The 25,536-nt window shown below is 36.2% G+C and overlaps 2 protein-coding genes across 2 annotated transcripts in view; one reads left to right on the top strand and one right to left on the bottom strand.

Moving 5' to 3' along the window:
- Positions 1-2,389: 2,389 nt before the first annotated feature.
- On the top strand, positions 2,390-3,754 carry LOC121729638 (putative lipoyltransferase 2, mitochondrial). Its single transcript, XM_042118210.1, has 3 exons — positions 2,390-2,630; positions 2,946-3,158; positions 3,341-3,754. Exons 1-3 carry the CDS (start codon positions 2,474-2,476, stop codon positions 3,688-3,690), a joined length of 720 nt encoding a protein of 239 aa, XP_041974144.1. The 5' UTR covers positions 2,390-2,473; the 3' UTR covers positions 3,691-3,754.
- Positions 3,755-5,112: 1,358 nt separating this feature from the next.
- LOC121729636 overlaps positions 5,113-25,536 on the bottom strand; it is an 87,527-nt gene continuing 67,103 nt past the window's right edge. The window contains exons 9-16 of the mRNA XM_042118208.1: positions 17,823-17,951; positions 16,116-16,291; positions 15,026-15,159; positions 11,021-11,160; positions 10,049-10,130; positions 8,436-8,580; positions 6,484-6,691; positions 5,113-5,394 (exon numbers count right to left, since the gene is read on the bottom strand). Coding sequence (XP_041974142.1) covers positions 5,246-5,394; positions 6,484-6,691; positions 8,436-8,580; positions 10,049-10,130; positions 11,021-11,160; positions 15,026-15,159; positions 16,116-16,291; positions 17,823-17,951 — 1,163 coding nt within the window. The 3' untranslated portion in view covers positions 5,113-5,245. The remainder of the gene's footprint in view (positions 5,395-6,483; positions 6,692-8,435; positions 8,581-10,048; positions 10,131-11,020; positions 11,161-15,025; positions 15,160-16,115; positions 16,292-17,822; positions 17,952-25,536) is intronic.

Below are 25,536 nucleotides of genomic sequence, written 5' to 3'. Positions count from 1 at the left end.
GCACCCCTGACTCCGACACAAAAGTACAATCAGCAAAAATGTCAACTATCCACATTTCAAAGTTATTATTTTTTGTTTATTTTTTGTTTATATTGTTAAGTTATTATTTCAAAAGTCATTGTAACAAAATTAATGCAATAATAACTTTATGTTGTTATTGCATTAATTTTGTTACAATGTTACGTTTACGTACGTTTGAACTCTATATTAAATTAGCTCACAATTAATTATAATAATTATTATTATTCAAACTATACATTCGCGCAGGAACAGTATTTTTATCGCAATAAAATTTTTATTACCTTACGTCCTAAAATCTATTTAAGGATTTAAAGTACCATCTCCATGATTGTCATGAAAATGGTTAAGAGACAGACTGACAGATACATTACCAGGTTATTAATATTAGTATGACTTTGAATATTTTGCTATCCGTACTTATAGCCCCATCCCCAGCCTATAAATAGCCCGGAAGTATTGTTCCTGGCATGTCCCCGACGCGGACGCCTCCGTTTAAAAAACAATAAAGTTTTAACTTCGTATGGTTTGGGAAAGGGTTGTGAATTACCCAATACTAATTAATTGGTGGATTTTAATAATTAACGATACTGATGAGAGACAGTAAGTATGCCTGTAGTGATGTGGAGTACTATTATATTTTATACTGGTATATATTCATTATTCGCAGATAGAGACGTACTTATTAAAAAACCAATGATCGGAATAATTAAACTAACATAATATTAGCATAATGTGGTGTTACTCCTTGTTCGTAATTTGGAGCCATTCTTTCTGATGAATTTTGACCAATGACCATTGACCATGCTTTTCGGCTTGACATGCCATGTCTAAAAACCTCTATGGCTATCTGTTTGTGTTTAGGCTACCCCATAATCTCAAAAGCTATACCACTTCCCATTAAATTATATGAGCATTTATAGTTTCTGGTCGATACAAGGTAACGTTAGCATCAACATCAACTCTCATAAATATTTACGAAGCGCACTTTGCATCAGGAAAACTGCATGCTCCTTTGTATCGTTTACACTTATGCAATTTTTTACTTTATTTCTAGGTAATAACGTTGAAAACTGCTAAACCTGTCTTCGACTGTACGGCTACTGCTACAGCTACTTGCATGGATCTGGGTTAAAGTTAACCATGGACTTAATGGTTACCACTGTTGATCCTGGCGACACAGGAGTTGCAGTGGTGGGAATGTGTGGTGGGCCTTTTGCCCGTAAAAAAAAAAAAAATGGACTTAATATTATAGTATATCCTTCATAGATCCCGATGACAAAACATTATAATATTTTGATCGGAGTTAACATAGTAGATCAGCCTGTGGATAAGCTTGAGAAAGCTTTCAATAGTTGTCCTTTCCCGCCATCTGATAGGTATATAGGAAATAGCTCAGGTAGTAACTTAGTAAGTAATATGAATAATAAATACAAAACTTTATTAAGAATTATCAAAATTTAGAGAAATATCAATAGCAGTTTACGAGAAAACAGCCGTGCAAAATTTTTATCTAACTACCTCACTCACGTGTATAAACAAGATGTAGATTAACTTACAAAAGTTTAAAATGAAATACACTCACCCCAGTTGTCATCGTTTTATGGAAGTCCACATCTCTGTCCCCAAGAAAACCTTTTCTAAACACGACATAAAAGTATTGCGGCACTGTGAGCATAAGACTTATTACATAAAAGTAAGCCCGGCTTAACAAAACATGTTACTAGATTATGTCACTCGAATTATGGAGATACTTAAAATAAAAATCTTTGCTAAGATATAACTAGACTACTAGATCCTAAATAATTCAGTTTTATTTGCGTTTACATTAAGAATTCAGTGTTTATGTTAACATCGCCGGCATACGGCGCAAGCGAAACACCGCTCTACGGACAGAACACGAGGGAAACTGAAGCCTGAAAGATGTAAATAGGCAGCGAAAATATATTTGAGCGTAAACTCAAATATGTACTAAAGTGACATCTGTCGGCGAGTAGCCATAAATTTGAACACATTCACAGTGGCTTACGACCGAGTACGGAAGACGATGTACTCACTAATAAGTTTCAAACATCTCCGAAAGATGGCAGGAATCGGGCTAAAATCTTCGAGACATAACATTTTGAGCAATACCTCCTTTTGCAGTAATTTTTAGATTATTATGTAGTGAAATACGATTACAATTTACAACACAGTAAAAATAACAATGAGATCAAAGAAAATTTTAAGCATATTATTATAATGGCAATGCTTTAAAGTCATGTCGCCGTAATAAAAAAATCAATCATATGTTTTTGACATTGACACATAACCTATAAAAATAGTCAAAATTAATGCAAAATTATTTATATAAAAACCAAAAAAAGTTTTATTGATTTTGCAAATTAATCTAAATATTAAAAGAAATTATGTATAATAGGTAGTGCTCTCAAAATAATATTCTGTTGAAGTAAAAATGATGAAGATATGGAATTTAGGTCTAATAAGTTACGACACCGCTTTAAGTGTACAAAAATGTATCGCTAGGAAACATTTAGATGCTCTGAAGAAGGGTATTAATGCAAATTATGATACCCTTCTGCTAGTCGAACACAAACCAGTGTACACAGTCGGTTAGTGTTAGTTTTCTACTACTTGAGGTTCACCTATATATATACCATCGAGGAAATTGATTCCTAGGCAGTTGACCTGCCTAAGCTACGTCATGTGGTCGGCTTATGTCAATTCAATGTTAGCTGTGATCGGTTGGATGGGTTTGACTTAACACGACTTACTTAGGTCTGCAATCTGCCTAGGTATCAATCTCTGATATTACATTAACTTAAGAAAGAAGTAAGGATGTGCTATACATTCATTTGACTAAACAAAAATCTATAACGTAGCTCTAAGCTGTAGGAGTATTAAAGTGAGTTTCTTGTATGATTTAGGCATCAGAGAAGCTACATCCAAAGAAGAAATATTAAGACTTCGCAGTCTTGGTGCTGAATTCCGTAACACGAATCGAGGTGGCCTTATAACATTTCATGGGCCAGGCCAGCTTGTTGCATACCCTGTGATAAACCTGAAACGATTTAAGCCAAGTGTAAAATGGTACGTGGACAGTTTAGAAGAAACTGTTATCAGAATGTGTGCAGAATTAGGTATGTTAATCTATTAAAATTATTTATAAAAGGAAGAGGAAACTAATCATAATAATTTAAAACTTTGGTTAATTATGACTAGTTATAATTATTTTAAAATTGTGGCTTTCTTTTTTTTCTATCTTTATATTTATCTTAACATTAATGTTTATAATATGACATCAGCAAATTTGTCATTTCAGGTATTGAAGCTCAAAGATCTCCGCATACTGGTGTATGGGTAGGGGATAACAAATTAGCCGCAATTGGAGTTCACGCCTCTCGGTACATAACTACACACGGGATTGCTTTAAACTGTGATATAGATTTGAACTGGTTCAAACATATAGACCCATGTGGTATAAAAGATAAGGGTGTGACCTCGCTTACCCAAGAAATCGGAAAATTATGTACCATAGTTGACATGACCCCAAAGTTTCTACAAAATTTTGAAAAAGTATTTGACTGTTCCTGTGAAGAACTAGATAGTAGTCAACAAAAAGAAATTCTTAAGGGTGTTTATGATAACTTATTAGTGGAGGAAAATTTATAGCCAACTCCTGTGTTAGATAGATCCAAGACATCCCTCCATATACGGCTGAAGGCAAACCGCAGCTGGTTTTAGTGGGTAAGAGTCCCACATACCCCCGGGGTGCTTCAGCTAACTGAGGCACATCCCCAACCCGGGGCACCCATGAACATGATGGGTTTCGCCTGCGCATAAAAAAAAGCTAAATATAATATAAGGCTAAAAACTTACCAGGATAAATGAAGTTTGCCTTGAGGCAAAATATGTAAGTACTTAATAAATTGTGATATTGAATGTACTTTCACTTCTTGATAGAAATTCATGCTTCACAATATACTATTCCTCTTTGCTATAAATTTTTACAATTTCAATGTTTTTCATGACCAGTGAAGGTAGATTTAAATTATTAAAATGTTTGTACCTATACAATGTTAAGATTGTCAGATGGTATCATTAAACTTTCCACAATATGGTACAAGTTTTGACTTTTGTACCAAAACTAAACAGTTTTTTTATCATAACATATCACAAAGTAATGTTTAGGTTTATTAAAATCCTTATATTATAACTAAACTTTGTCTCGAGGAAACACCAGGATTTATAAATTGTAGTTAGTCCAATATAGAAATTAAATAATAAAGAACAATATAATTTGTACAAAATATTTTATTTATGAAATAGCAGTATAAAATAAATAGAATAAAATTAGCTACAAAATCTAAATAAATAAGATCGAAGTCTCAAGTTGAGTTAAGAGAAAACTTTAACCGATAGATGGCGCTAGTAACTAGCTAGTGTGACGCAGTTTCCTCAGAACCCAACTGAAAGTTCTATAAAAATAGAGCTAAGAACTGTCGTGCCGATGAGACATAAAACAGTATATTTACAAGTGATGTTTGCAGTTCGACATACAAATCAGACTTCAAATACATTTAGGCAGAAAACTGATAGAACTTAACTAGTACAAAATACTGTTCAGAATAACCCCGTCAAATCGGTTGCCTATTCAAGGGGACTATTCCAAAAGAAATTATTTTTTTTTTTATCGTAAGTTATTACCTAGAATTGACTTAACTATTTTATTTTATAAATGCAATTTCTGTATTACACTAGCAGTTAAAATTATGAGCAGCTATGAAAATCGTATAAACGCGTGTATATAATATACGCGGTTTGTCTGTCTGACAAGTTGTACATCTATTTTATACCTACTTACAGCTAGTAAATGCTTTCAAATGCGCTGGATTATAGCCAGATACGGTGGATATACACAAAATATCTGTTCAGTCATTATCCCTTATCTAAAATTGAATAAAAAGATATGACACTTCATCACTCCTCGTCAGTTCTGTTAAAGAAGAAAGGCATTTAAAAAAACATTTTGTTTCTTTCTAGGCGAATGACAGAATATTTTTAGAGCGCCCATTTTGTCAGGTAGTCAAAATATTTTTGAGGCGCCCTCTATTGGAATTATTTAAACTATGAAATGTCAAATCTGTTTACCTGCTTACAAATCTCATTGCTAAGCTATCGGACGGAATGTTACCTAGTTTTATCACATATGAATATTCTCATAAAGTTATATGTGCTTGGGCGGAGTAAGCCACTTGCGCATGTAGTAACAGAAGATTGTCGCAATGTAAAGAAGAACCAGCATCGCGCAGGCTACTCCGAGAAGCAACACGGACGCTTTGCTTGGACATGGCTCTACGATGGTCACCGTTTTTTCTGAAAAAAAAAAGATAAGTCATCTTTAGTTTACTAAATAGTACCATGGATTTAACCTTTATAATTTAACTTAGGTAGGTAAAATGTTTTTAGATTTGAAATCTTTGAAACATGACACAGGCAAATTGTCCATTGTTCATATGTTCGAAGTTACCTTTACTCAGCCTCAATATATTATAGGCTCAATATAATGATTAATAATTGCAAGAATTAATCATTTGTCAAAATATAGTGCCTTTTCTTTCCATAATATAGAGAGCGAAAGAGACAAGCGGCCTTCATCTTAAGCAGACTGATAAAATTGGCACTAAAGCTAAACGATGAGTAATTCGTCTTACCGCGAGGTGTAATAAGACATAATTTTGTTTTGGTCCGGTTTTTAGGACCGTTTGGTCACAATGTTTGGTTGAATGACCTAACAATGCCTTTGTCGAAAAAAACTCATGTTTATGGCTTTTATTGAACGTGTTTATAAATAATCATTAGCAATATTAAATTATCGCTAATCACTACTTTAGTAGATAGGTACATAAAGATAATTTTCCATTTCAAAAGGTAATTGGTGTTCAGCCTTATTTCTATTTTCTGTTTTATAGGTACCTAGTAACAAATATTTTAGATTCCGAGGCGAATCCGGAATCGTGTGAAAAAGCGAAAAAGCTTTTTTCGAAACATAGTTTTCGTCTTACTAGCACAAGGTTTCGGAGGATTTTTGACAAAAGTTTATCTTTTCAATTACGTTCTTCAATAGGTATTGGATATCGTTTTGATATAAGTGAATCAAAAGCGATAGTGAAAAACTCCTGTGCAACAGGACTAGAGAACCTCCCGAGAAACCGCTCGCATTAGCTACAATAGCATCAGAATTCAGAATCTAATACAACCTTGATCCTCTAATGGCACTTTGATTAGTTGTAACATAAGAGCGCTGTGAGCGGTAAAACAACTTAAAACGTGTCATAAAGCAGATATAAAGCATAAAATAAGGCAGGAACTCGACAAATATTCCATTATTATAATGAAATATTAGTCGAGTTCTGATCAACTCCAAACGTATGATAAAGCAGGTATAAATAAATAAAAACTCACCTCCAAAGTTAGCCTCGGAAGCCGTACCACCCGGTTTGTCGGACCTCAGAAAGTCGGTGCTCTGTCGCTCATCGCCGAAGTCCAACACCAGAATCTCCTGGGAGATGTTCATGTCCTCCTCCTGGTGAGCTTCGGTCTCGTTGTGAGGCAGCGAACGACGCTTCCTGCCCCACGACTCGATGGACTCTCTACCCCATTCACAGACGGCCTGCAATATCATAATTAATAAGTAATTAAAAATGTGCAATAATATAGAACCTTTTTCGAAGTCGGTCAAAATTCAAGAGACAGTTAATGTACTATCAGAGAAGTTTATTCATAGGCAGATGGGGGACCTACGTAATATTTTGATTGCGTTATGTCAAATCCAGCCAACAGATCTCGACAAACATTAAATTAAATTGACCAAATGACGAAGGTCCGCCATCTGGCTATAAATCAAATTCCCTGATAGTACCTACAATTTTTAGGTAGGTATCTCTGCTAATCGTGAGAACAATAAAGAAATTGCATCGAATTATATAGGTAGTTACTTTTTTATGCGACTATTTTAAAGTTTATTTGATAACTAGATGACGCCCGCAACTCTGTTGCGCCAAAATTAGTTTATCGCGCGGGAACCGTACATTTTCCGGGATTAAAAGTATCCTATGTCCTTTCCCGGGACTCAAAGTATCTCCATGCCAAATTTCAGCAAAATCGGTTTAGCGGTTTGGGCGTGAAGAGGTAACAGACAGACAGACAGAAAGACGGACAGACAGACAGACACACTTTCGCATTTATAATATTAGTATGGATTCTTTCGATGAAAAGTGATAAACTAAAGAAATTGAGGAGTTCTCGTTTATAATAATGTAAAAACATGGCCATTTTGTGGCCAACGCTACCTGCTATTATAAATTTTATGTGAACAGCGCTCTACATGTACTTTGGCTGGCACTAAGGTGATTTATTTGCATTTCGTACTATATACCCGCCTTTTTGTTGTAGGTTTATAATTGGTCTATGTTGATTATTATTTTAATGAAGTAGGCGGATTAGTATAGCTGAATAATTATACACATAACCTCCACACCTGGCGAGATTTGGACCAATTAGAAGGAGAACAGGACAGTATTTGTTTGCCCTACTACCTGATCATTTTCTAGACAGACAATAATAAGCAAAGTCCAAACTCCAAACCACTCTTTTGAAAACACAATTTTTTTCAAAAAGCCAAGATCTAAGCGACTTCAACACCGCGACGTCAAATAAAGCATCTAAACCAGGGGTTCCCAAAGTTATTTTGTCTACTGCCCACTTTGAGAGCAAATTATGTTTTAGCGCCCCCTTTGTTTCAATTTAAAATGCATCCCGATGAAAAACAACAAACCACAAGCCTCTACACAATACCCCCATTTTTTTCTGGGTCCCACAACGCCCCCTTTAGACCTTCAGCGCCCACAGGGGAGCGTTATCGCCTACTTTGGGAAATACTGATCTAAACTAATGGCCTGATTACACCTAGCGATTAGAGTGGCGACACAGTGCTCTCGACCAATCAAATTAACCGACAGCACTATCTAGTCTCGCCACTCTACTCGGTAGGTGCGATCATGGCGTAATCCAGTGTTTCCCAATCTTTTCCAATCACGGACCCTTAGGAAGTCAAGCACAGTTTTCACGGACCCCCTTTATAAAATAAACAGCAAAAAAATTGGATTATGACGTGGGGGTATGGACGTGGGGCTGCTGGAAGAGATTTCTATTAGAAATAAGTAGTCCCTTTGTGTCGCCTTACTGTGCTTATATTAAGCACAGTAAGGCGACACAAAGGGTATTTGTAAATGTTTCTTGTGCACAATAAATGATTAAATAAAAAAAAATTAAGTATGGTCCAGAGCTGACACCGCGGGCCCCCAGGGGTCCGCGGTCCACAGGTTGGGGAACACTGGGCCATAAGCAATACTCACCGGCTCGCATGGTCCAAGGCAGTACTTGACGTTGCACTGGAAGATGACGCCGTAGGACTCGGTGAAGCGGAACGCCTCGTACACTGACTGCAGCGCGTTGCCGTCCGGTGTGAACGACGGGAAGATGGACGGGTCCACCGGACAACTGGAACGGAGATTTCAATTTTAAGTTCCTCATCATAACATAGCCATATCCATAATCCCTATATCAATGTGGGTTTTAAGGTCTTACCTACCTATGGGCTATGCCATACATATTACATAGACATACCCATTACTTCTTTCACCAAAGATTGCTCGTTTAATTAACTTGACAGAACAATACTATTGCCCAGTTTATAAGGGATTTACAGGACTTTGTCTATAGGATAGGTATATAAACGCCTTTCATTGGCTAACGTCAAACAGTTAACAAATCAAATTAGCCATTGAAAAGATAAACTCCTGTCAAACAACCTTAGAAACTATCCATAGGTATATTGTTACGTCATAATATGTACCATCGTGGAAATCCTAGGCAGTTGAGTGTTGACAGACCAACGTCATGCCAAACAACTGTCTAGGAATCAATTTCCTCGATGGTACATACGCGTACGGTACCAAGCAACCTGTGCATTTTTTCGTAATTTACAGAAAAACAACTAACTTGCTTTCCGATTAATCTCACCAAATATAGAGAATAGATCTATAGCTATGTCACAGTATTACAATATGCTATGTCCACACTATGCGCTTTCGTCTTCAATTTTCGTCATCTTCTTTCATTCAACTTTCGTTTTGGCGCATTTAATTGAATTTAATTGAACGAACGCAACGCCAACTGTCATTTTTAATAACAAAGCGAAATTTTTGGATACGGTCAGAGGGCATGTGTCGCGGGCATGCCTCACTTTCGCTGTTTACTGCACTACGAGTATAACGCATGCCCTCTACGAACAGAAAAAGGCACAGTGTGGACAAAGCTAATGGAATTATAGACCTCCTGCCAGCAACTATATCACGCGCTTCGTAATTTTGACCGCTACTTCAATTTTACCTATCTTTTATATCTATGAGTAAATTCTTTAAGTTCAATAGACTATAAATAGCATCATAATAATAAAATAAATTGAATGTCAGTGGAGAGGTGAGCAAACCCATTATTTAAGTGTTATCAAACGCCCAACAATCGCGTTTCGCGATCTCAAAACTATGAAGTAGCTGAGCGATTTTTATTAAACAAATTTTATCGCACCGAAAACTTTATTCATATTTATTTTATTTATTCCAAAGCTCTTTTTCTAGAGATGTCTTAAAATTGTAAATAAGACCAATGACCATGGAGTAAAGTAAAACACACGGAATGGTCTCTTTCGACTACTATACTTAGTACCTGTACACGTACAATATAATCATAGGCAGAAAGCGGACCTACATTATCCGGTCGGTTAATGTTAAGTCAACCTTAGTCATGAACTCGTGAATTGTCGGCTGGACTTGACATCTAAGCTAACTTGGCCTTTCAATATAGATCTGCTACATGCCTCCGAATAAATTCATCTGATAGCATAGAACATAAAATTGTTCTATAAACTTAAAAAAACTATCTAGTTTAAAATAAGGTCCAAACTTACCCTTCATCATCAATAATCTGGAAGGTGCTCTTCGAATCCTTGGCCATGGCAACACAGCTGCGAGCAAAGATGCCGTAAGGAGCTGAAAATTAAAACATAACATTAATAAACAATGGTGTAACAAAACGTGGCTCTACGGTATTCAGATAATTTAACCCATCGATCGTGGAATAACGAGACACAATAGCTTATCTATTGTTATCGCGGCCGGATGCGGCCGCTTAGGGCTTCAATGGCCAACAAAGAATAAAAAGTTACAAACTACCATTATAGCACGACTTTCAAACGCTTGGGAACGTTTCGTTAAGAGGCGTAACGATTTTTATAATTTAATGTTTATAGGTAAACATTAAATTATAAATTATTGTATTTTAGTACAGTGTAATTATTGTTTTTAATTTAACAGTTAAAATCGTTGCAAACATAAAATATCCTAGGGCTCCAACGCATAACTGCGAATTCGCATCACATCGCAATTATATTTGCGGCAAAACTCATAAAAAAGTAATAAAAAATGCGATGCGAAGCGAATTTTGAGCTGGCCCTATTAACTTTTACAATTTATAGACCCATTCATGAAGTACTAGGTACTTGTCTTCTTAAATTACCATTCATTTTCATTGGGTATGTTTGACTCCAGTAGGGACTCCAATAATCCCATGGTGCCCCGCTATCCGCTTAAGGCAGAGTTGCGGGTAAGATTGATCCTACAGCAGGCTTAGCACGGCCACAATAGAAATGCGAAAGAAAAGCTGACAGTCCTATCTATGGTTGCCATGCTAAGGTCCAATTTTATCAACGACTGTTAAAGTTAATGCCTGAATTAGTATTACGTTACCTTTTTCGTTTTTCATAATGAATGAAAGAGAAGCCATGACATTTTAATAAGCTGTTAACAGTAACAGACGTTGGTGAAACTGGGCATAAGCCTGCTGCAACAAGCCACCCTAGTAGTGACGTCACAATACTCACTGTCCTCCGGGATCTCGATGCGGAAGGTGAGCCTGTCTCCGATGCGCACGGTCTCCACCTCGCGCTGCCGGCCGTCCAGGATGCGGATGCGCGGCGGCGGGGCCTCGGGCGCCGCAGTGATCGATATCATCTCCGGATCTCTGTTGTAGATAATGGTAATGAGGCTGGGGTATAGCTAGTAGCTACCTTATAGATGAGGTCGGACAAGCTTTTGCGGGCTCGTCTATACTCTATACGATCTAAGGGGGAGCGAGCCGGTCATTTGCCCAGAGCGGCAAAAATGGGGGGGGGGGGCAAAATTGGCTTACTCATATCTTCCTACCTAGACATAAATATTCCCCTCATCCCCTAACAAAGCTCATGGCTTATATCGACGGTCCCTACGTATAAAGCGACATGACAAAAGTAGTGGTTTTCAGGAGAGCGTTTTTAAGATTCAAACTGTTACTGTAGATTACCATTAAACATAAACACAATTATTTTTATTGATCTGTAAAGCTTAATGTAGGCCGTTTGTCATTATATAACACAATTTTAAATATTTACAATATTTTCGCCAAAATTGCAAGGTGACCGTTTTTACGGTAACAATTCAAGACTGCCCATAACGGTTAAGTCGTACATGTCCGTTTTTACTTTGGAAGAATTAAAATATTATATTAGGTCCTAAATTCATTAAGCACTATATAAAATGGTTCGTATTTTCATAATTTATAAGTTTATCATGTATAAGTAATACAAATTCTGCTTCTTCAGTAAGAAAAACTAAAAAACACAGACATATTATCTTTTTATACGCTGCTAATTTAAGAAATTTTTTCTATGTTATAATGAACGAATAAAAGGACATGTCATCAATAACTATAGGTCCATAATGAAAAATTCTAATAAAATGTCATTATTTGATAATTTAAACTGTTTAATTTTCCAAAGTCTACAAATTTAAGTATAAATATATTAACTTATTCTGTTTTCACTAAACAAAAGCATTATAATGTTGAAGATGATGAGAATGATGAACTGATTTTATTTACAAAATGCATCGGTGCTATGATTTAGATTTTTTATATAATATGTTACATTATTTATTAACTGTGTTATCTAAAATAAATAGCAGCTCATTAAATACATAGCCAATTTAACGCCTTATGTTCGCAAAACAAATATGTAGTCGAAACTCATACTCAATGTTCTTGCAAAGCCGCAAACATAAAAATATTTTATTTTCTTTCTTTAAATAAAATAATATAATAGTATATTTTCAAGCATTTAGGTTTCCGTGCTTAATAATTGAAAACGGGAACCTATCAGATTTCGCTTTCTATATGTCGTCCGCCCGTCTATCACCAAGCTTCATTTCAAGAACCGCAATAGTAGAAATTTACACAAATTACGTTTTTTTGTTGGCACTATAAGAAATTAATTAAAATAAAAATAAAATTTATTGAGTATTGTGGACCTTAAACAACAAACGCGATTTTTTTGCTCTTTATCCATAACAGTAAGGCACTGATGGTTGTTCATGATGAAAAGAGCCTCAGCCTCCGTTGCAGCAATTATTTCACATCGTTGATTATTTATAACACTAATTAAATACTCATATTGGTTTGAATTTAATTGAATGTGTGGCACTAGACCCAATAAAAACAAACAAAAATCTCATAATAGCTGAACGTAAATGATAACAAGTCTAAAAATAATTCGCTAACTTAGAGGTAGAAACGGACATGTACGACATGACGCGGGACAGCGCGTAATTTTCAACGCGGTACAAGACGGTAAGTATAGATGTTCGCATTTACCACACTAAAATCTAGTACAACCTCCGACTTGTCGTCATTTACGTCTTTTTATCTTTGGAATTACTTGTGATAGAAAAATAATAATAATGTAGGAAAATGCGTCTCATTATATGGAAGGGCATGATGCAATAAAAAAAATTGCTATTTTGGACATGACCGTACCATTTTATACGTAGGGACCGTCGAATTATGGTTTTCTGCATGTAAGGGCGGCTAAATAGCTAGATCGGGCCCTGACTCTAGCTGCTAACGATTATCAGAAGTTGATTCATAGGCAGAATGCGGATCTACCGTCTACGTAATTTGGTCGCTTTTATGTCTAACCCAGTCGACACATGACGACTTACATTAACGGCCATTCCCAATATTTGATATATCTCTGGTTTTGCCCTACTCCCCCCTCCCCTAGGAATAGCTCACATTAGACATTAGAGACATATATTTTATGTCAATTGTGAGTTATTCCTATCTCTAGTAGGGCAAAACCAGAGATAGATCAAATATTGGGAACGGCCGTAAGTTGACATAATCCGACCAATGAGGTAGTCCGTCAACTGCCTAAAAATCAATTTCTTCAATGATACATTACAAGTCCCGATCGAACGAAAAACATACGTTCAATGAAATTAAATAAAAGATTAATTAAATTAATATGATTTGCCAAAATTTAAAGTCTCAAGTTATAGAGCTATTGCTCGTGAAAGGCGTAATAAAAACAACTCCAATTACAATATCTGATACCGTACCCAAAACATTAAAATACAATTTATAAATTGAATTCGTGTGATAACCGTTATACTTTAGTTTAGACCTTAACTGCAAATTGGACAACAGTACATGTGCGATCGTGACCAATTAGTGACGGGGGAGACCAGACGGCGCGCTTGGAATTTAAGGAACATAGAACCATAGACAATTGCTTATTGCATCATCTCTTTTTTTTACAATGTTGCAATGGCATGGGAATCGGTCGAACGTTTTAAAACACTTTTTTTTCAGAAGCTCCGAGATATTTCAAGATGCGAAGAGCAAAATCAGATCAGCAATTACATAAATATTTAACTGAAAATCAAATTCAATAAATACCTACATGCAAATACAGATAAAATTCCGCATAATCCTTAAATAAATACGAAATCAATCCAGTTTCTCCTGATATGACAGGTTTGAGTTTGGGGGCACTCGGTTAATTAAACAGAGTGACTCAAATGGGGCCCCACATTTTGCATATGCACATTTAGCGCGATGTCGTGAACGCTGACCAAACTAACCCAGTGAACCGCCTAACTGGAGCAGTCGACATTAATATGTTGACATACTACTGGCATCCTGTTAGGACAAGAGTTTCATTTTCCATTTTTTTTAATAAATTCTTTATTTGCATAATATAAACAATATAACATTAATAACACAAGGTAAGGAATATAGCAAATAGGCGGCCTTACCGCTTTCAGCGGTTTTATCGAATGCGAATCACATAAACGACCTTCAAGAGGTAAAATATCTTTGAACAGACTAATATCTAGCTTTAAAAACATTTAAAGGCGGTTTTAACTATTGTATAAGAGAATAAGTAGTCAAAAGAATATGTATTTAGAACACAACGGCAGGTGATTAAAGTCGACTCTCATTCTAATACTAACAACCAATTTAGAAGACCTAAGCAGACCGTCAAAATTAAAAAATGCTGAACATAATATTTTAAACTCTACATTTCCTAAAAGTAATTTGAAATAAGTACATTAAAGTTATAGCACGTAACTCGCCGATTCTTATAACGCCATAACACGGTACGCGCGACGCTTAGAGCTAGGTACTCAAAATGCAGGATCGATAACAACGATTTGCTATCAGGAATCGATACAAGGTATTTCGCATTCTGGGTCACTGACGTGCTAACGTTACTAACATCGTAGGTAAGTTTTACTTGCGTATACCCAGATTCACCTGTTTTAATCGTCAATTTAGCCTCAATATACTCCGTATACTACAAAGTGACCGAGAGCAAATGACTGACAGTAGGAGTTTTGACCAATATTTTTGACGTTGGTATAACGTTTCACACACTATTTTGTAGTAAATATTATTATACTGGGACTGCATCATTACCATATTGGAACCGTATTGGATTGTTATGTTGGATTGAACTAGCAGAATTAGGGTACTATAGATAGTTACCGGATCATCACAAATGCTTACTAACCTGATGGGCACCATGCCAAATGTGATGTTCTTTGAGCTCATGTCGTATGTACACTTCACCTTGTAGATCTTGTCTGCCTTCGTCATCACTACGCTGTGGTGTTGAAGAACAACTGTGTTCGAGTACACGCCAGTCTGAAATAAAAAAAAGTTAATTTTTGAATTTGGAATGCCCATCTTTTTTGTCAGGAAAATTTTGTCTATGGCTTACAGCTCGCCAGCATTTCGCCAATAAGGAAATGAACGCTTTAATTAAAAATTGGAACACTATTTACCTGCTTACTGGTTTAGTACAGAAAAAAGTAAAAAGTAATAAATGAATTCTTAATTTAATTAAGTCATAAACGTTGCGTTAAAATTTAACAACATTTTAAAATTTCATATCGCTTACAAAATGCTGGCAATTTACGAAATAAACGCATCGCACATTGCTCCTAAATTGTTTAATTTGTTTACTTTCTCCGAGAATTTTAATAACTCGGTGTAACGGTGCATTTATTTTAGTGCTCTCTAAAGACTTGTCACACCTGAATGAAATGCCGGTGCCTCACATGTGCCCGTTTCCGGTTACTGAGCAAAGTATACACAGTTAATAGTATGGAAAACCCGCTGGCTTTGCATGTGTCACTTTATTTAAAACTTGTTGCTTGCAACTTCTTTGGCGTGATGAAAGTTATATCTATTTTAGCCTTTCTCGGAATTCAAAGCCTTAACACGGATAAAGATTTTTTTTCTTTTAGCGAACGAAAATAGTGAAAGCCTAGTGATATTTACAATTTTCATTCTTTCTTCGGAAAATCACCGCGCGATTATTGGTCTACTTGACTCGGGACTGCGATAACAAATAACCACGCGATAAGTAGGTGCTATAGTAGCGGGAATTGCTACCAAGCGCAATGTCACAACTTAGTAGGTATATTCTACAATCTACAGTATGTTACATTCATACTTAAAATAAGCAACGGTAATTGCTTACCACCTGATTCACACCACACTCTGGGTGTTACAACAAACAGCGGTTATAGCTTACCAGCTAATCCAGTGCGTGTTTCAACAAACGATGATTGCTTACCACCAGCTGATCCACTTACCACACTCTGCGTGTTACAGTCCTGGCCGGCCATGGTGAGGTCGAGGCGGAAGAGGTCACTGTTGACGACGTCGATGTTGCACGTCTCGGAGCGGCCGAGCGCGTAGATGCGGCCGTTGAACGGCTTGTTGGTGCGGACTTGCACCGCGATGCGCGTGTCCTTGCAGTGGACGGATACTAGGAGAACAGAGTACGTTAGGAGGTGAAGATAAATAGATTTCTACTACAGTTCAAGACACTTTAGTTTTTACAAAGGACTGTCATCAAATGATAGTAGAAATCCGATGTGAATACCAGTGGTGTCCAGAAGTGAAGCCCAAAGGCTTTACTCGCATCCTAAATTTTAAATCGTCATCGAAATCTCTATTCATTATCTACAGACTATATGGCTTCCTTTTGATAAAGAACCTGCCTTCACCATGATAGGTAAATATGACCGTCATCTCTAGCAACTAAGAAAATTCATAAATATTAAATAATAATAATGTTGCTACAAGATAAATACAAGACAAAACGAATTACGAATTTTCTCCTATCATACTATTACAGTAGCTAGTAAAGTTTTAAAGACCATTTTTATCTGATGTTTAGAAATCGAACTAGGTAACTTGAAATAGAACTATCACAGAAATAAATCAAGATAGAACGGCGACGCGCGTGCGTTGCTAAAGATTCGATAGTGTAAATTTTTGCTTTGCATTTAGTTGGAACAAATACTTACCCGTGGAAAGAAATACCTCCTTTTGACCGATTCACTTTTGTATATCTCTTTTTACAATTAAACACTGCACAATGAGGCATTTTTGCACAACCGCTCTGGTGTAATCAAGTCGAGATGTGCGCGCTGACTAACGGCCGTTCCCAATATTTGATCTATCTCTGGTTTTGCCCTACAAGAGATAGGAATAGCTCACATTAGACATTAAAGACATATATTTTATGTCAATTGTGAGCTATTCCTATCTCTAGTAGGGCAAAACCAGAGATAGATCAAATATTGGGAACGGCCGTAAATGAACGTTCAACAAATCTTGCTCACTTGTGCAAGATTGAAACACGCGTACTCCACCCGCTTAGCCGTTCTATCTTGATTTATTTCTGTGAGAACTATAAACTTCATCTCTATATTTCATTCAAAACAATCGCTACTAGCTTATTTGATACGTCAGTGATAATATTATAGAACTCTACCAAATGCAGCAGCAATAGTAAAGCTAGCAATTACAAGATAGGCTTTATTATCTTAGAACCAGTTACCAGAATGAGCAAAAATTCCTTCAAGGATTACTGTTCTTGGTTTTTAGATGCATCAAACCAGTTGTGATAATGATGATGATAAAGCAAGGAAGAAAATGATAAATCTCGCTGTTTACACTTCTGCGAGCCTAGTAGATACCATCTGTTGTGATTCACCTTAGAAAGTCCGGATTAGGTTAGAAAATAAAGTTGCATAGCTGCATATTATGTGTCTAACTGATTTTGATCAAAAACTAGAATTTGATGCGCTACGATAAGGCGCTAAAATGTAATAGAGAAGATTAACATACTAAGAAGATTAACATAAAACAATGTAGATGTAGAGGCGCGAAAGTGACCGCGCGTCGAGCAAAAAAAATACTCCTGAACATAGAACCTCCTCCTTCTTGAAAGTCGGTGAAAAGGGCATCCGTGATATCCTTTCTCGAATAAGCTACTAACTAATACATACCGTCATAACAAGTGCCAGTCTTATCGCAGTTGGCATCAGTTCTGGTCAGGTTGCTGTTGACGGTGGTGTCTTGTTGATGGTCAATCGTCACTGGCAGCTCTCCACTGGGATTCGCGTTCGCTGGCGGCTCTAGAAATGTAATGTTAAATTAGAAATTTTTAAAACAACCCTCGATTCAAAACTCTAATATCAGAATCAGAATGCTAAAATTGAGGCCATTGAGTCACTGAAAGTTGCTTACAACCTTTAAAGTAAATAAACCCACGTCTTCAGCACTAAGCGGGCTAATGACTCTAAAATAATGCTAAGAACACTCCCGATCATAACACCCTACAAACAATAATCTTATATCTTTAAACGAGCAAATGGAATCGGCTCCAACGATTTTCATGAAATTTTGTATAAAGGGGGTTTCGGGGGCGATAAATCGATCGAGCTAAGAATCATTTTTAGAAAATGTCATTTTATTCATGTTTTATCGAATACCGAGCAAAGCTCGGTCAAATAGCTAGTAGTATTTTAAAAAGATAAAACCGACTTCAAAATTGTACGTAAATGAGAATTAAAATTCCGTATATCAAAAACTACTACACCGATTTTGATGAAACTTGCACTATTCCCTAAGTTAAACAGTACCTAGTACAATAAAAAAAGAATTACTTAAATCGGACTTGTAGTTCCAGATATATGCGAACTCAAACATATAAACATACATACATACACTTTTGAAATTTAGCACATTTGCTCAGATCCTCATATAGATTAACATATACGAAAACTGGGCAGTTCTGAAAATACATACGCGTCGAATTAATAACCTCCTTTTTTTGAAGTCGGTTAAAAATAAAGTAGTTCTAAATCGGTTCACCCGTTTGGATGTTACGATGATACCCAAAAACAAATAGCTACACGTCAAACTACGATGATACGCAAAAACAAACAGGCACGTCAAACTAAAACACCCTTCTTTTTGTCGGGGTTAAAACAGTTTTATGATTCGACAAGCCGTATTAATCATTCTAACTAGCGGGCATAATCAAAGGACTATAAATAGTTCGACGTGTTCGAGCGGCATAATAATATGATTGCAGTGCACTTCTAAGCGTGGATCTCGCAATTATAGAGCGTCTTGGAAATGCATTTTTATTGAATTCCGAAGTTTGCGCCATAAAAAAGGTGTTTTACGGTTTATTTCGCACTATAGTGTTCTTATACTTTGAGTTATACGCAATATACATGTTTCGCAGTTAAAACTTCTTGTAGAAGAGGATAATAAATGTTAAGTCTTAACAGCTTATGGAAGTAGTAAAGTTATTATTCCAAACACCCACTAATAATGGTAGAGTGGTAGAGTTAAAAGAATCGGCCAAGTGCGAGTTTCACTCGCGCACGAAGGGTTCCGTACGACAATAGAAAAAAAAATAGGTTGAAAATTGTGTTTTTTTTTTGTATAGGATTTATTTAATAATTTCATTTATTTAAATTTTAGTATAAATTATTGTTAAAGTACAAATAAAATAAAATGTTAACTTGATATAGTTTAGATTTACGCTACGTTGTAACTAGTAGCTGATTCTGTGATATAATTAATTGGTTTGATGCTGTTGCAAAGTGTTATATTTAGGCTATTGATGAATTATAGTTTAGGTTTTATACGTGGGAGAGCCATGCTTCGGCACGAATGGGCCGGCTCGACCGGAGAAATACCACGTTCTCACAGAAAACCGGCGTGAAACAGCGCTTGCACTGTGTTTCGCCGAGTGAGTGAGTTTACCGGAGGCCCAATCCCTACCCTCTCCTACTATCTTATTCCCTCTTAAAAGGCCGGCAACGCACCTTCAGCTCTTCTGATGCTGCGAGTGTCCATGGGCGACGGATGTTGCTTTCCATCAGGTGACCCGTTTGCTCGTTTGCCCCCTTATTTCATAAAAAAAAAAGTATTATTTTGCTTGAGACGTCTCATACAGTGCTTGAGGTACGCACAGACAGATGAATTAAAACCTATCTTCTTAACCTATGATCCAAAATTTGTATACTCAATTTGTCAATTTGTTGTAGGCTCTCTTTATGGTGTAGTATAGTCCTAGGTAGGTAGGAGGAGTCCGAGCAATATTATGTAACCTAACTTTACCGTATAACTTTTGAATGTTCTTTATAAAGAATATAGTCCAGAAGCTGCGCGTAAAACTAGTACAAAATATGATACAAGTACCACTAGACCATTATAACGCAATATTACCGCTGAACCGTCACGAATCAATCGTCAGACCGACGTCAGCGTCAACTACCACGGCCACTGACCGGTCACCAAATTCGTCACATTGGCCACACTTTATGGCCAAAATGGCCAACGTCGTTAGCTTATATTCAGTGACATATTCCGTGGTCATAAAAATGATTTTACGCTTCATAATGTTTGGCAAGTATTTGCATGGTGCAAGCAAAAAGTAGGGTTTGAAGGAATAAACGTAATATACGAGTAACAATAGATTAAGCATTGGTCTCGCTTCGCTTCGACCGCCAACGATAGACCAATTAATAATCTATGCATATAGCCTTATGTTAGAAGTAAAAGAAATGCTCAATAAATCAAAAGGCTATATTTAATTACAATACGTAGCGATGCAAAATAACTTTTTCATTCGCATGGATAATATCAGACAATTGCATCCTGAGCTTGAATCACAAATCAATTTCACCATTCACACGGGAAATGCTACTCGATAAGTCAAAAGACGGCATTAATTAATCTGATAGACCAGGAGATGGCTGGATACCGCGGGCCTTATCAAGATAATTATGCAGAATTATCATACCGCAGTCTAATACGTCGGGAAGGCTTCATTTTCTTTCGCGAAGGCTAATAATGTGTACAAAATAAGCTAGCATTACACGGTGCCAATGACTCGCTTCTGTCAGCGATCGCGACTGGCATCAAAAATAATAAAGTTAATCTCCGATCCTTATTCAGATAAAACAGAATAGGCGCATATTACACTCGTCTATTCTATCTGATCTCATTAACAGAATATGCAAGAAAGTAATTACTGATTACTGACGTGAAAATATTATCATGTATTTACTATATTTTCTAGTTTCATGTCTACATCAAATTTAATTTTTCCCCCGCGCATATTTAAAATTAGGCTGGAACGAGTCCTAGGCTTATTCTAAATATAAGCATTAGACCTCCGATAATAGCTCTAAATTAGGCACCGACTAGAAACGAATACCTAAAAAATTCGTAAATAAAACGGATTTAAAGTAAGCCAACGACACACCAAGCACCTAGGATGACTGGCACTTAAAACATCCGACTCATTGCAACTTGCCAGCTACATCGCGAAACACTTGACTAGTGTAAATCTGCTTTAAATGTCGATGACACCACATCGTTTTACTTTTGCCACGCTTCAGCGGCTGAAGTGAATTTTTCTCACGCTTCATTTTATACCGCGTTATGTTCTATGTAATTTATTAGTATAGACGATTATCGTCTTTTATAGATAATATTTTAAGACGTTTTATTCTCGTTAGAAGGCTTTTTATCGTCAATAAAGAGGAAAATACCTTAACAATATAAGATCAAACTTAGTTAATTAGGTGAGTCTTTTAAGCATCAGATTTTTTTACCTTTTCTAGGCATTAAGTACTATAATGTTTTTAAGAGTATAATATTATAGTAGCAGAGGAGGGGAGGGTGCTATTTTTGTAGTCACTCGAGCGTCATGGAGACTTAGTAGGTTTTGTACATTAGATAAAACTATTTAAAAAATTATAAAAGTGTTTTTTATTTTAGTGGTGGGTTCAGAAACTGCAGCCATTTTAAAGTTTTTAAAAAGAAAATATATTCAGAAAATTGCTTATTTAAGCCAGTTATAAATATATTTCAGACAGCAAGGACTAAATCATTTAGTTTAGTGCAAAATAAAATATCTGCGAAGTTTAGTTAGGAAAATATGAAGCTTTACTTTTTTATATTTTAAAATGTACCTACAGGCTTACCAAACCTTTGAATCGTCAGTGCTTTAAACATCCAGTATCTTAATCTGACAGATCCGATAACATTTCAAGGTAAAAAAAAAATTAACCCACCACATGAGAAATCTGATTTCTATACCATGTTAACTAGACACATGTCTGAAGCCTACACAAGCTTCATCTGTCACACTGGAGCTACTCCCGAAATCCCCTCTTCCCCTCCCCAACTATAGGAGTTTATGCTAGCTAAAACAAGATGTTGCTTACAATTTCAATTCCATTCATATAACATTCAGACAGTCAGATAGCCAAAACTTAGCGCTTATAATATTAGTATTGATAAAGATCTTATTGCGATTCGAAACTATCAACAACAATATTTAAACACTATTAACAATACATAAAGTTATTTATCTTAAATCTGGAAAGTTTCATGACTCATGATGAGCTAGGTGAAAATATTTGTGTTCTAACAATAAAATTTCCTATTTTGTTCTTTTTGTGGGCTCGAGTTGCTTTTCTATGACCCGTATTGCGAGTGTACCACTTTCCAATGTTCGCGTTTCGTGCAATATCAGCGTCTTGCTTTGGATTCGTATATTTACATTATAGGTTTAGTAAAATAAATGATTGAAACCAGTTATTAAAATCACTAGATGACGCCCGCAACTCTGTTGCGCCAAAATTTTTATCGCGCGGGAACCGTACATTTATCCGGGATAAAAACTATCATATGTCCTTTTCCGGGACTCAAAGTATATTCATGCCAAATTTCAGCAAAATCGGATCAGCGGTTTGAGCGTGACGAGGTAACAGACAGACAGAAACAGTTTCGCATTTTTATATTAGTATGGAAGTATGGATAGTGCATGGAGAATGGGGATTTCGAGGCCCGGGACATAGTATAGTTTTATTGCAGAAAAATAGACGATTCCTGCACGAGAAACAAATTTATGCACTAGCAAAGTTGTGCGTATAAATTATTCTGTACTAGCAACCCGCCCCGGCGTCGCACTGGTATAAAATATATAGCCACTAAAAAAATGATTAAAATCGATAGCCCTATGATCCTTCACGCGTGGTCTACTTCTTATCTGTGCCAAATAACATAAAAATTGCTCCAGTTGTTCGCGAGATAAGCCCTCCTAAAGTTTTCTCCTAAAGTTTTAGCGTGATAAAATATAGCCTATATAACCTTCCTCAATAAATGGGCTATCTAACACTGAAATAATTTTTCAAATCGGAACAGTAGTTCCTGAGATTAGCGCTTTCAAGTTAGCCCTTTCAAATAGTTTTCCCCGTTTTTTCCACATGTTCCTCTATTTCTTCGCTCCTTTTAGTCTAAGCGTGATAAAATATAGCCAATAGCCTTCCTCGAGAAGAGCACATCTATATCTATACATATTATAAAAGCCCATTTACTTTTATAATATGTATAGATATAGATGTGCTCTTGATATTGTAGACAACAACTTGTACACAAATGAAGACGTAAGTCGAAGAAGTAACAATTTATTTTCGTTTTTTTAGCATTTAAATTGATACTTTATAAGGACCGGGAAATTTGCATTGAAATATTATCGATATTATGTTGCTAAAGTATACATAAAATACATTTTTTTCCTTCCGATCCGAATTAATGTACTTATTTTACAAAACAGGGTTTCACTTTTCAAACTAACACCTTAGGCTTCACAACCGTAGATATAATTAGAATAGATCTTTAAATAGATCTAGATGAAGCGGTTTGCAATTACGCGACAAGTTTGATCAACACGGCATTCGCTAATTGAAAGGACATTCAACGACAGGTGACTCTACATTTATACTTTTTAACCGTCATATTATTTTTCTTTAGAAGATTAGAGGAGTTGTTGATATTGTAGAAGCTTAAATATTTATTAAGTTAAGCCTCTGCAGATGAAATCGTGTATATAAAATTCTTGTGTTAGTTACCGTACTCCTCCGAAACAGCTTTACTGATTTTTACCAAATTTTATATGCATATTCAGTAGGTCTGATAATCGGCTACTGGCCACTTTTTATATTGATAAGTGCATTCGTTGAATAAATAATAGTAAATTATTACAACTCGAGACTGACGGCGACCGTTGTTTGTGCGACGGGATAGCGATGGACGTTGCCATGGTGCCATACTTATTTATTCACTTCAGTAAAAAAATATGGGCGAAATATTTTAAATGGCAAAGCAACGTTTGCTACTGAGGTTTGATACTACTACAGCAGCTAGTTACTATATAAGCTTACTTTGCTGTATTAAAACTAAGTTAATATAGTTACTACTTATTGCCAGTAACTTTGTTCGCATAGGTATCATGTGGTGACCACACATTTTGCCGCCATCAAGCTATGCCTGTACAGCTTTTCGGATAAAAGATTTCCAGCTGTTTCATCCGAATCGATACAGATTATTGAGATAGACTTTGTGGCAAAATATTCCTGTGTACCTTCGTAATTAATAATTATAATATTACTATAGATTTTACTTTTTTTCGTTTCGCCGAGTGAGTGAGTTTACCGGAGGCCCAATCCCCTACCCTATTCCCTTCCCTACCCTCCCCTATTCCCTTCCCTTCCCATCCCTACCCTCCCCTATCGCCCTATTCCCTCTTAAAAGGCCGGCAACGCACCTGCAGCTCTTCTGAAGCTGCAAGTGTCCATTAGCGACGGAAGTTGCTTTCCATCAGGTGACCCGTTTGCTCGTTTGCCCCCTTATATCATATATTAAAAAAAAATAGTGCATTAGGAAGATTATATTATAAGAGTTCCAAAAAGTGCACATCAATATCCAACCATACGTTTAACGGGTAAGACATTAATTATTGTTTGCCTTAATTAAAACCGGCCAAGTGCGAGTCGGACTCGCGCACCGAGGGTTCCGTACAAACCTGCAAGGTTTACAAAGTTCGTTCATTACGACAATCGAGTCATAACTATGGTATTTTTATTGCAAAATGAAATTCATAACATTACAATGGGGAAAGATGGAGGAGCATAAATTTAAGACAAAGATCTCTTTATCGTTTAAGTAATAGCTCTACGCGTTCATGAGGAAAAAAGTAATAAGTTTATATTTATTAAAAAATATATATTTTGTAATGTAACTAAAAATTTAAGGTTTTCGGAATTTTTCCTTTATGTGTGCTATAAAACGTTGCTTCATGCCAAATTTCAAGATTCTAGGTCGACTGGAAGTACCCTTTAGGTTTTGATTCCCTTGTGAGTACTTGCGAGTTTCAAAATATGCAGCTTAAATTGCTGTTTCTTTTGATTGCGTTGACATAGAAGTTTGATTTTGTTACAGCTTAAAGGTATTATAGACCTGAGTATTTGGTATGAATTTCAATTTAATACCTCTACGCGTTTATGAGGAAATGGGTAGTAAGTTTAAAATTATTAAAAAAAAATATATTATGTGATGTAACTAAAAATTTATGGTTTTCGTAATTTTTCCTTTATCTATGCTATAAGACGTTGCTTCGTACCAAATTTCAAGATTCTGAGTTCACGGGAAGCACCCTGTAGGTTTTGATTCCCTTGCAAGTGTCGAAAATTTGCGGCATAAACGGCTGTATCTTTTGATTGCGTTGGCTTAGAAGTTTGATTTTTTCACAGCTTCAAGGGACAGTAGACCTGAGTAATTGATATAAATTTCAGCTTCATACCTCCACGCGTTCCTGAGAAAAAGGGTCTTGACAGACGGACGGACGGA

Source organism: Aricia agestis, chromosome 8 (genome assembly GCF_905147365.1).
Source record: "Aricia agestis chromosome 8, ilAriAges1.1, whole genome shotgun sequence".
Taxonomy (NCBI): Eukaryota; Metazoa; Arthropoda; class Insecta; order Lepidoptera; family Lycaenidae; genus Aricia; species Aricia agestis.
The sequence above is the reverse complement of the archived record's forward strand: the minus strand, read 5'-3'. Positions and strand labels throughout refer to the sequence as shown.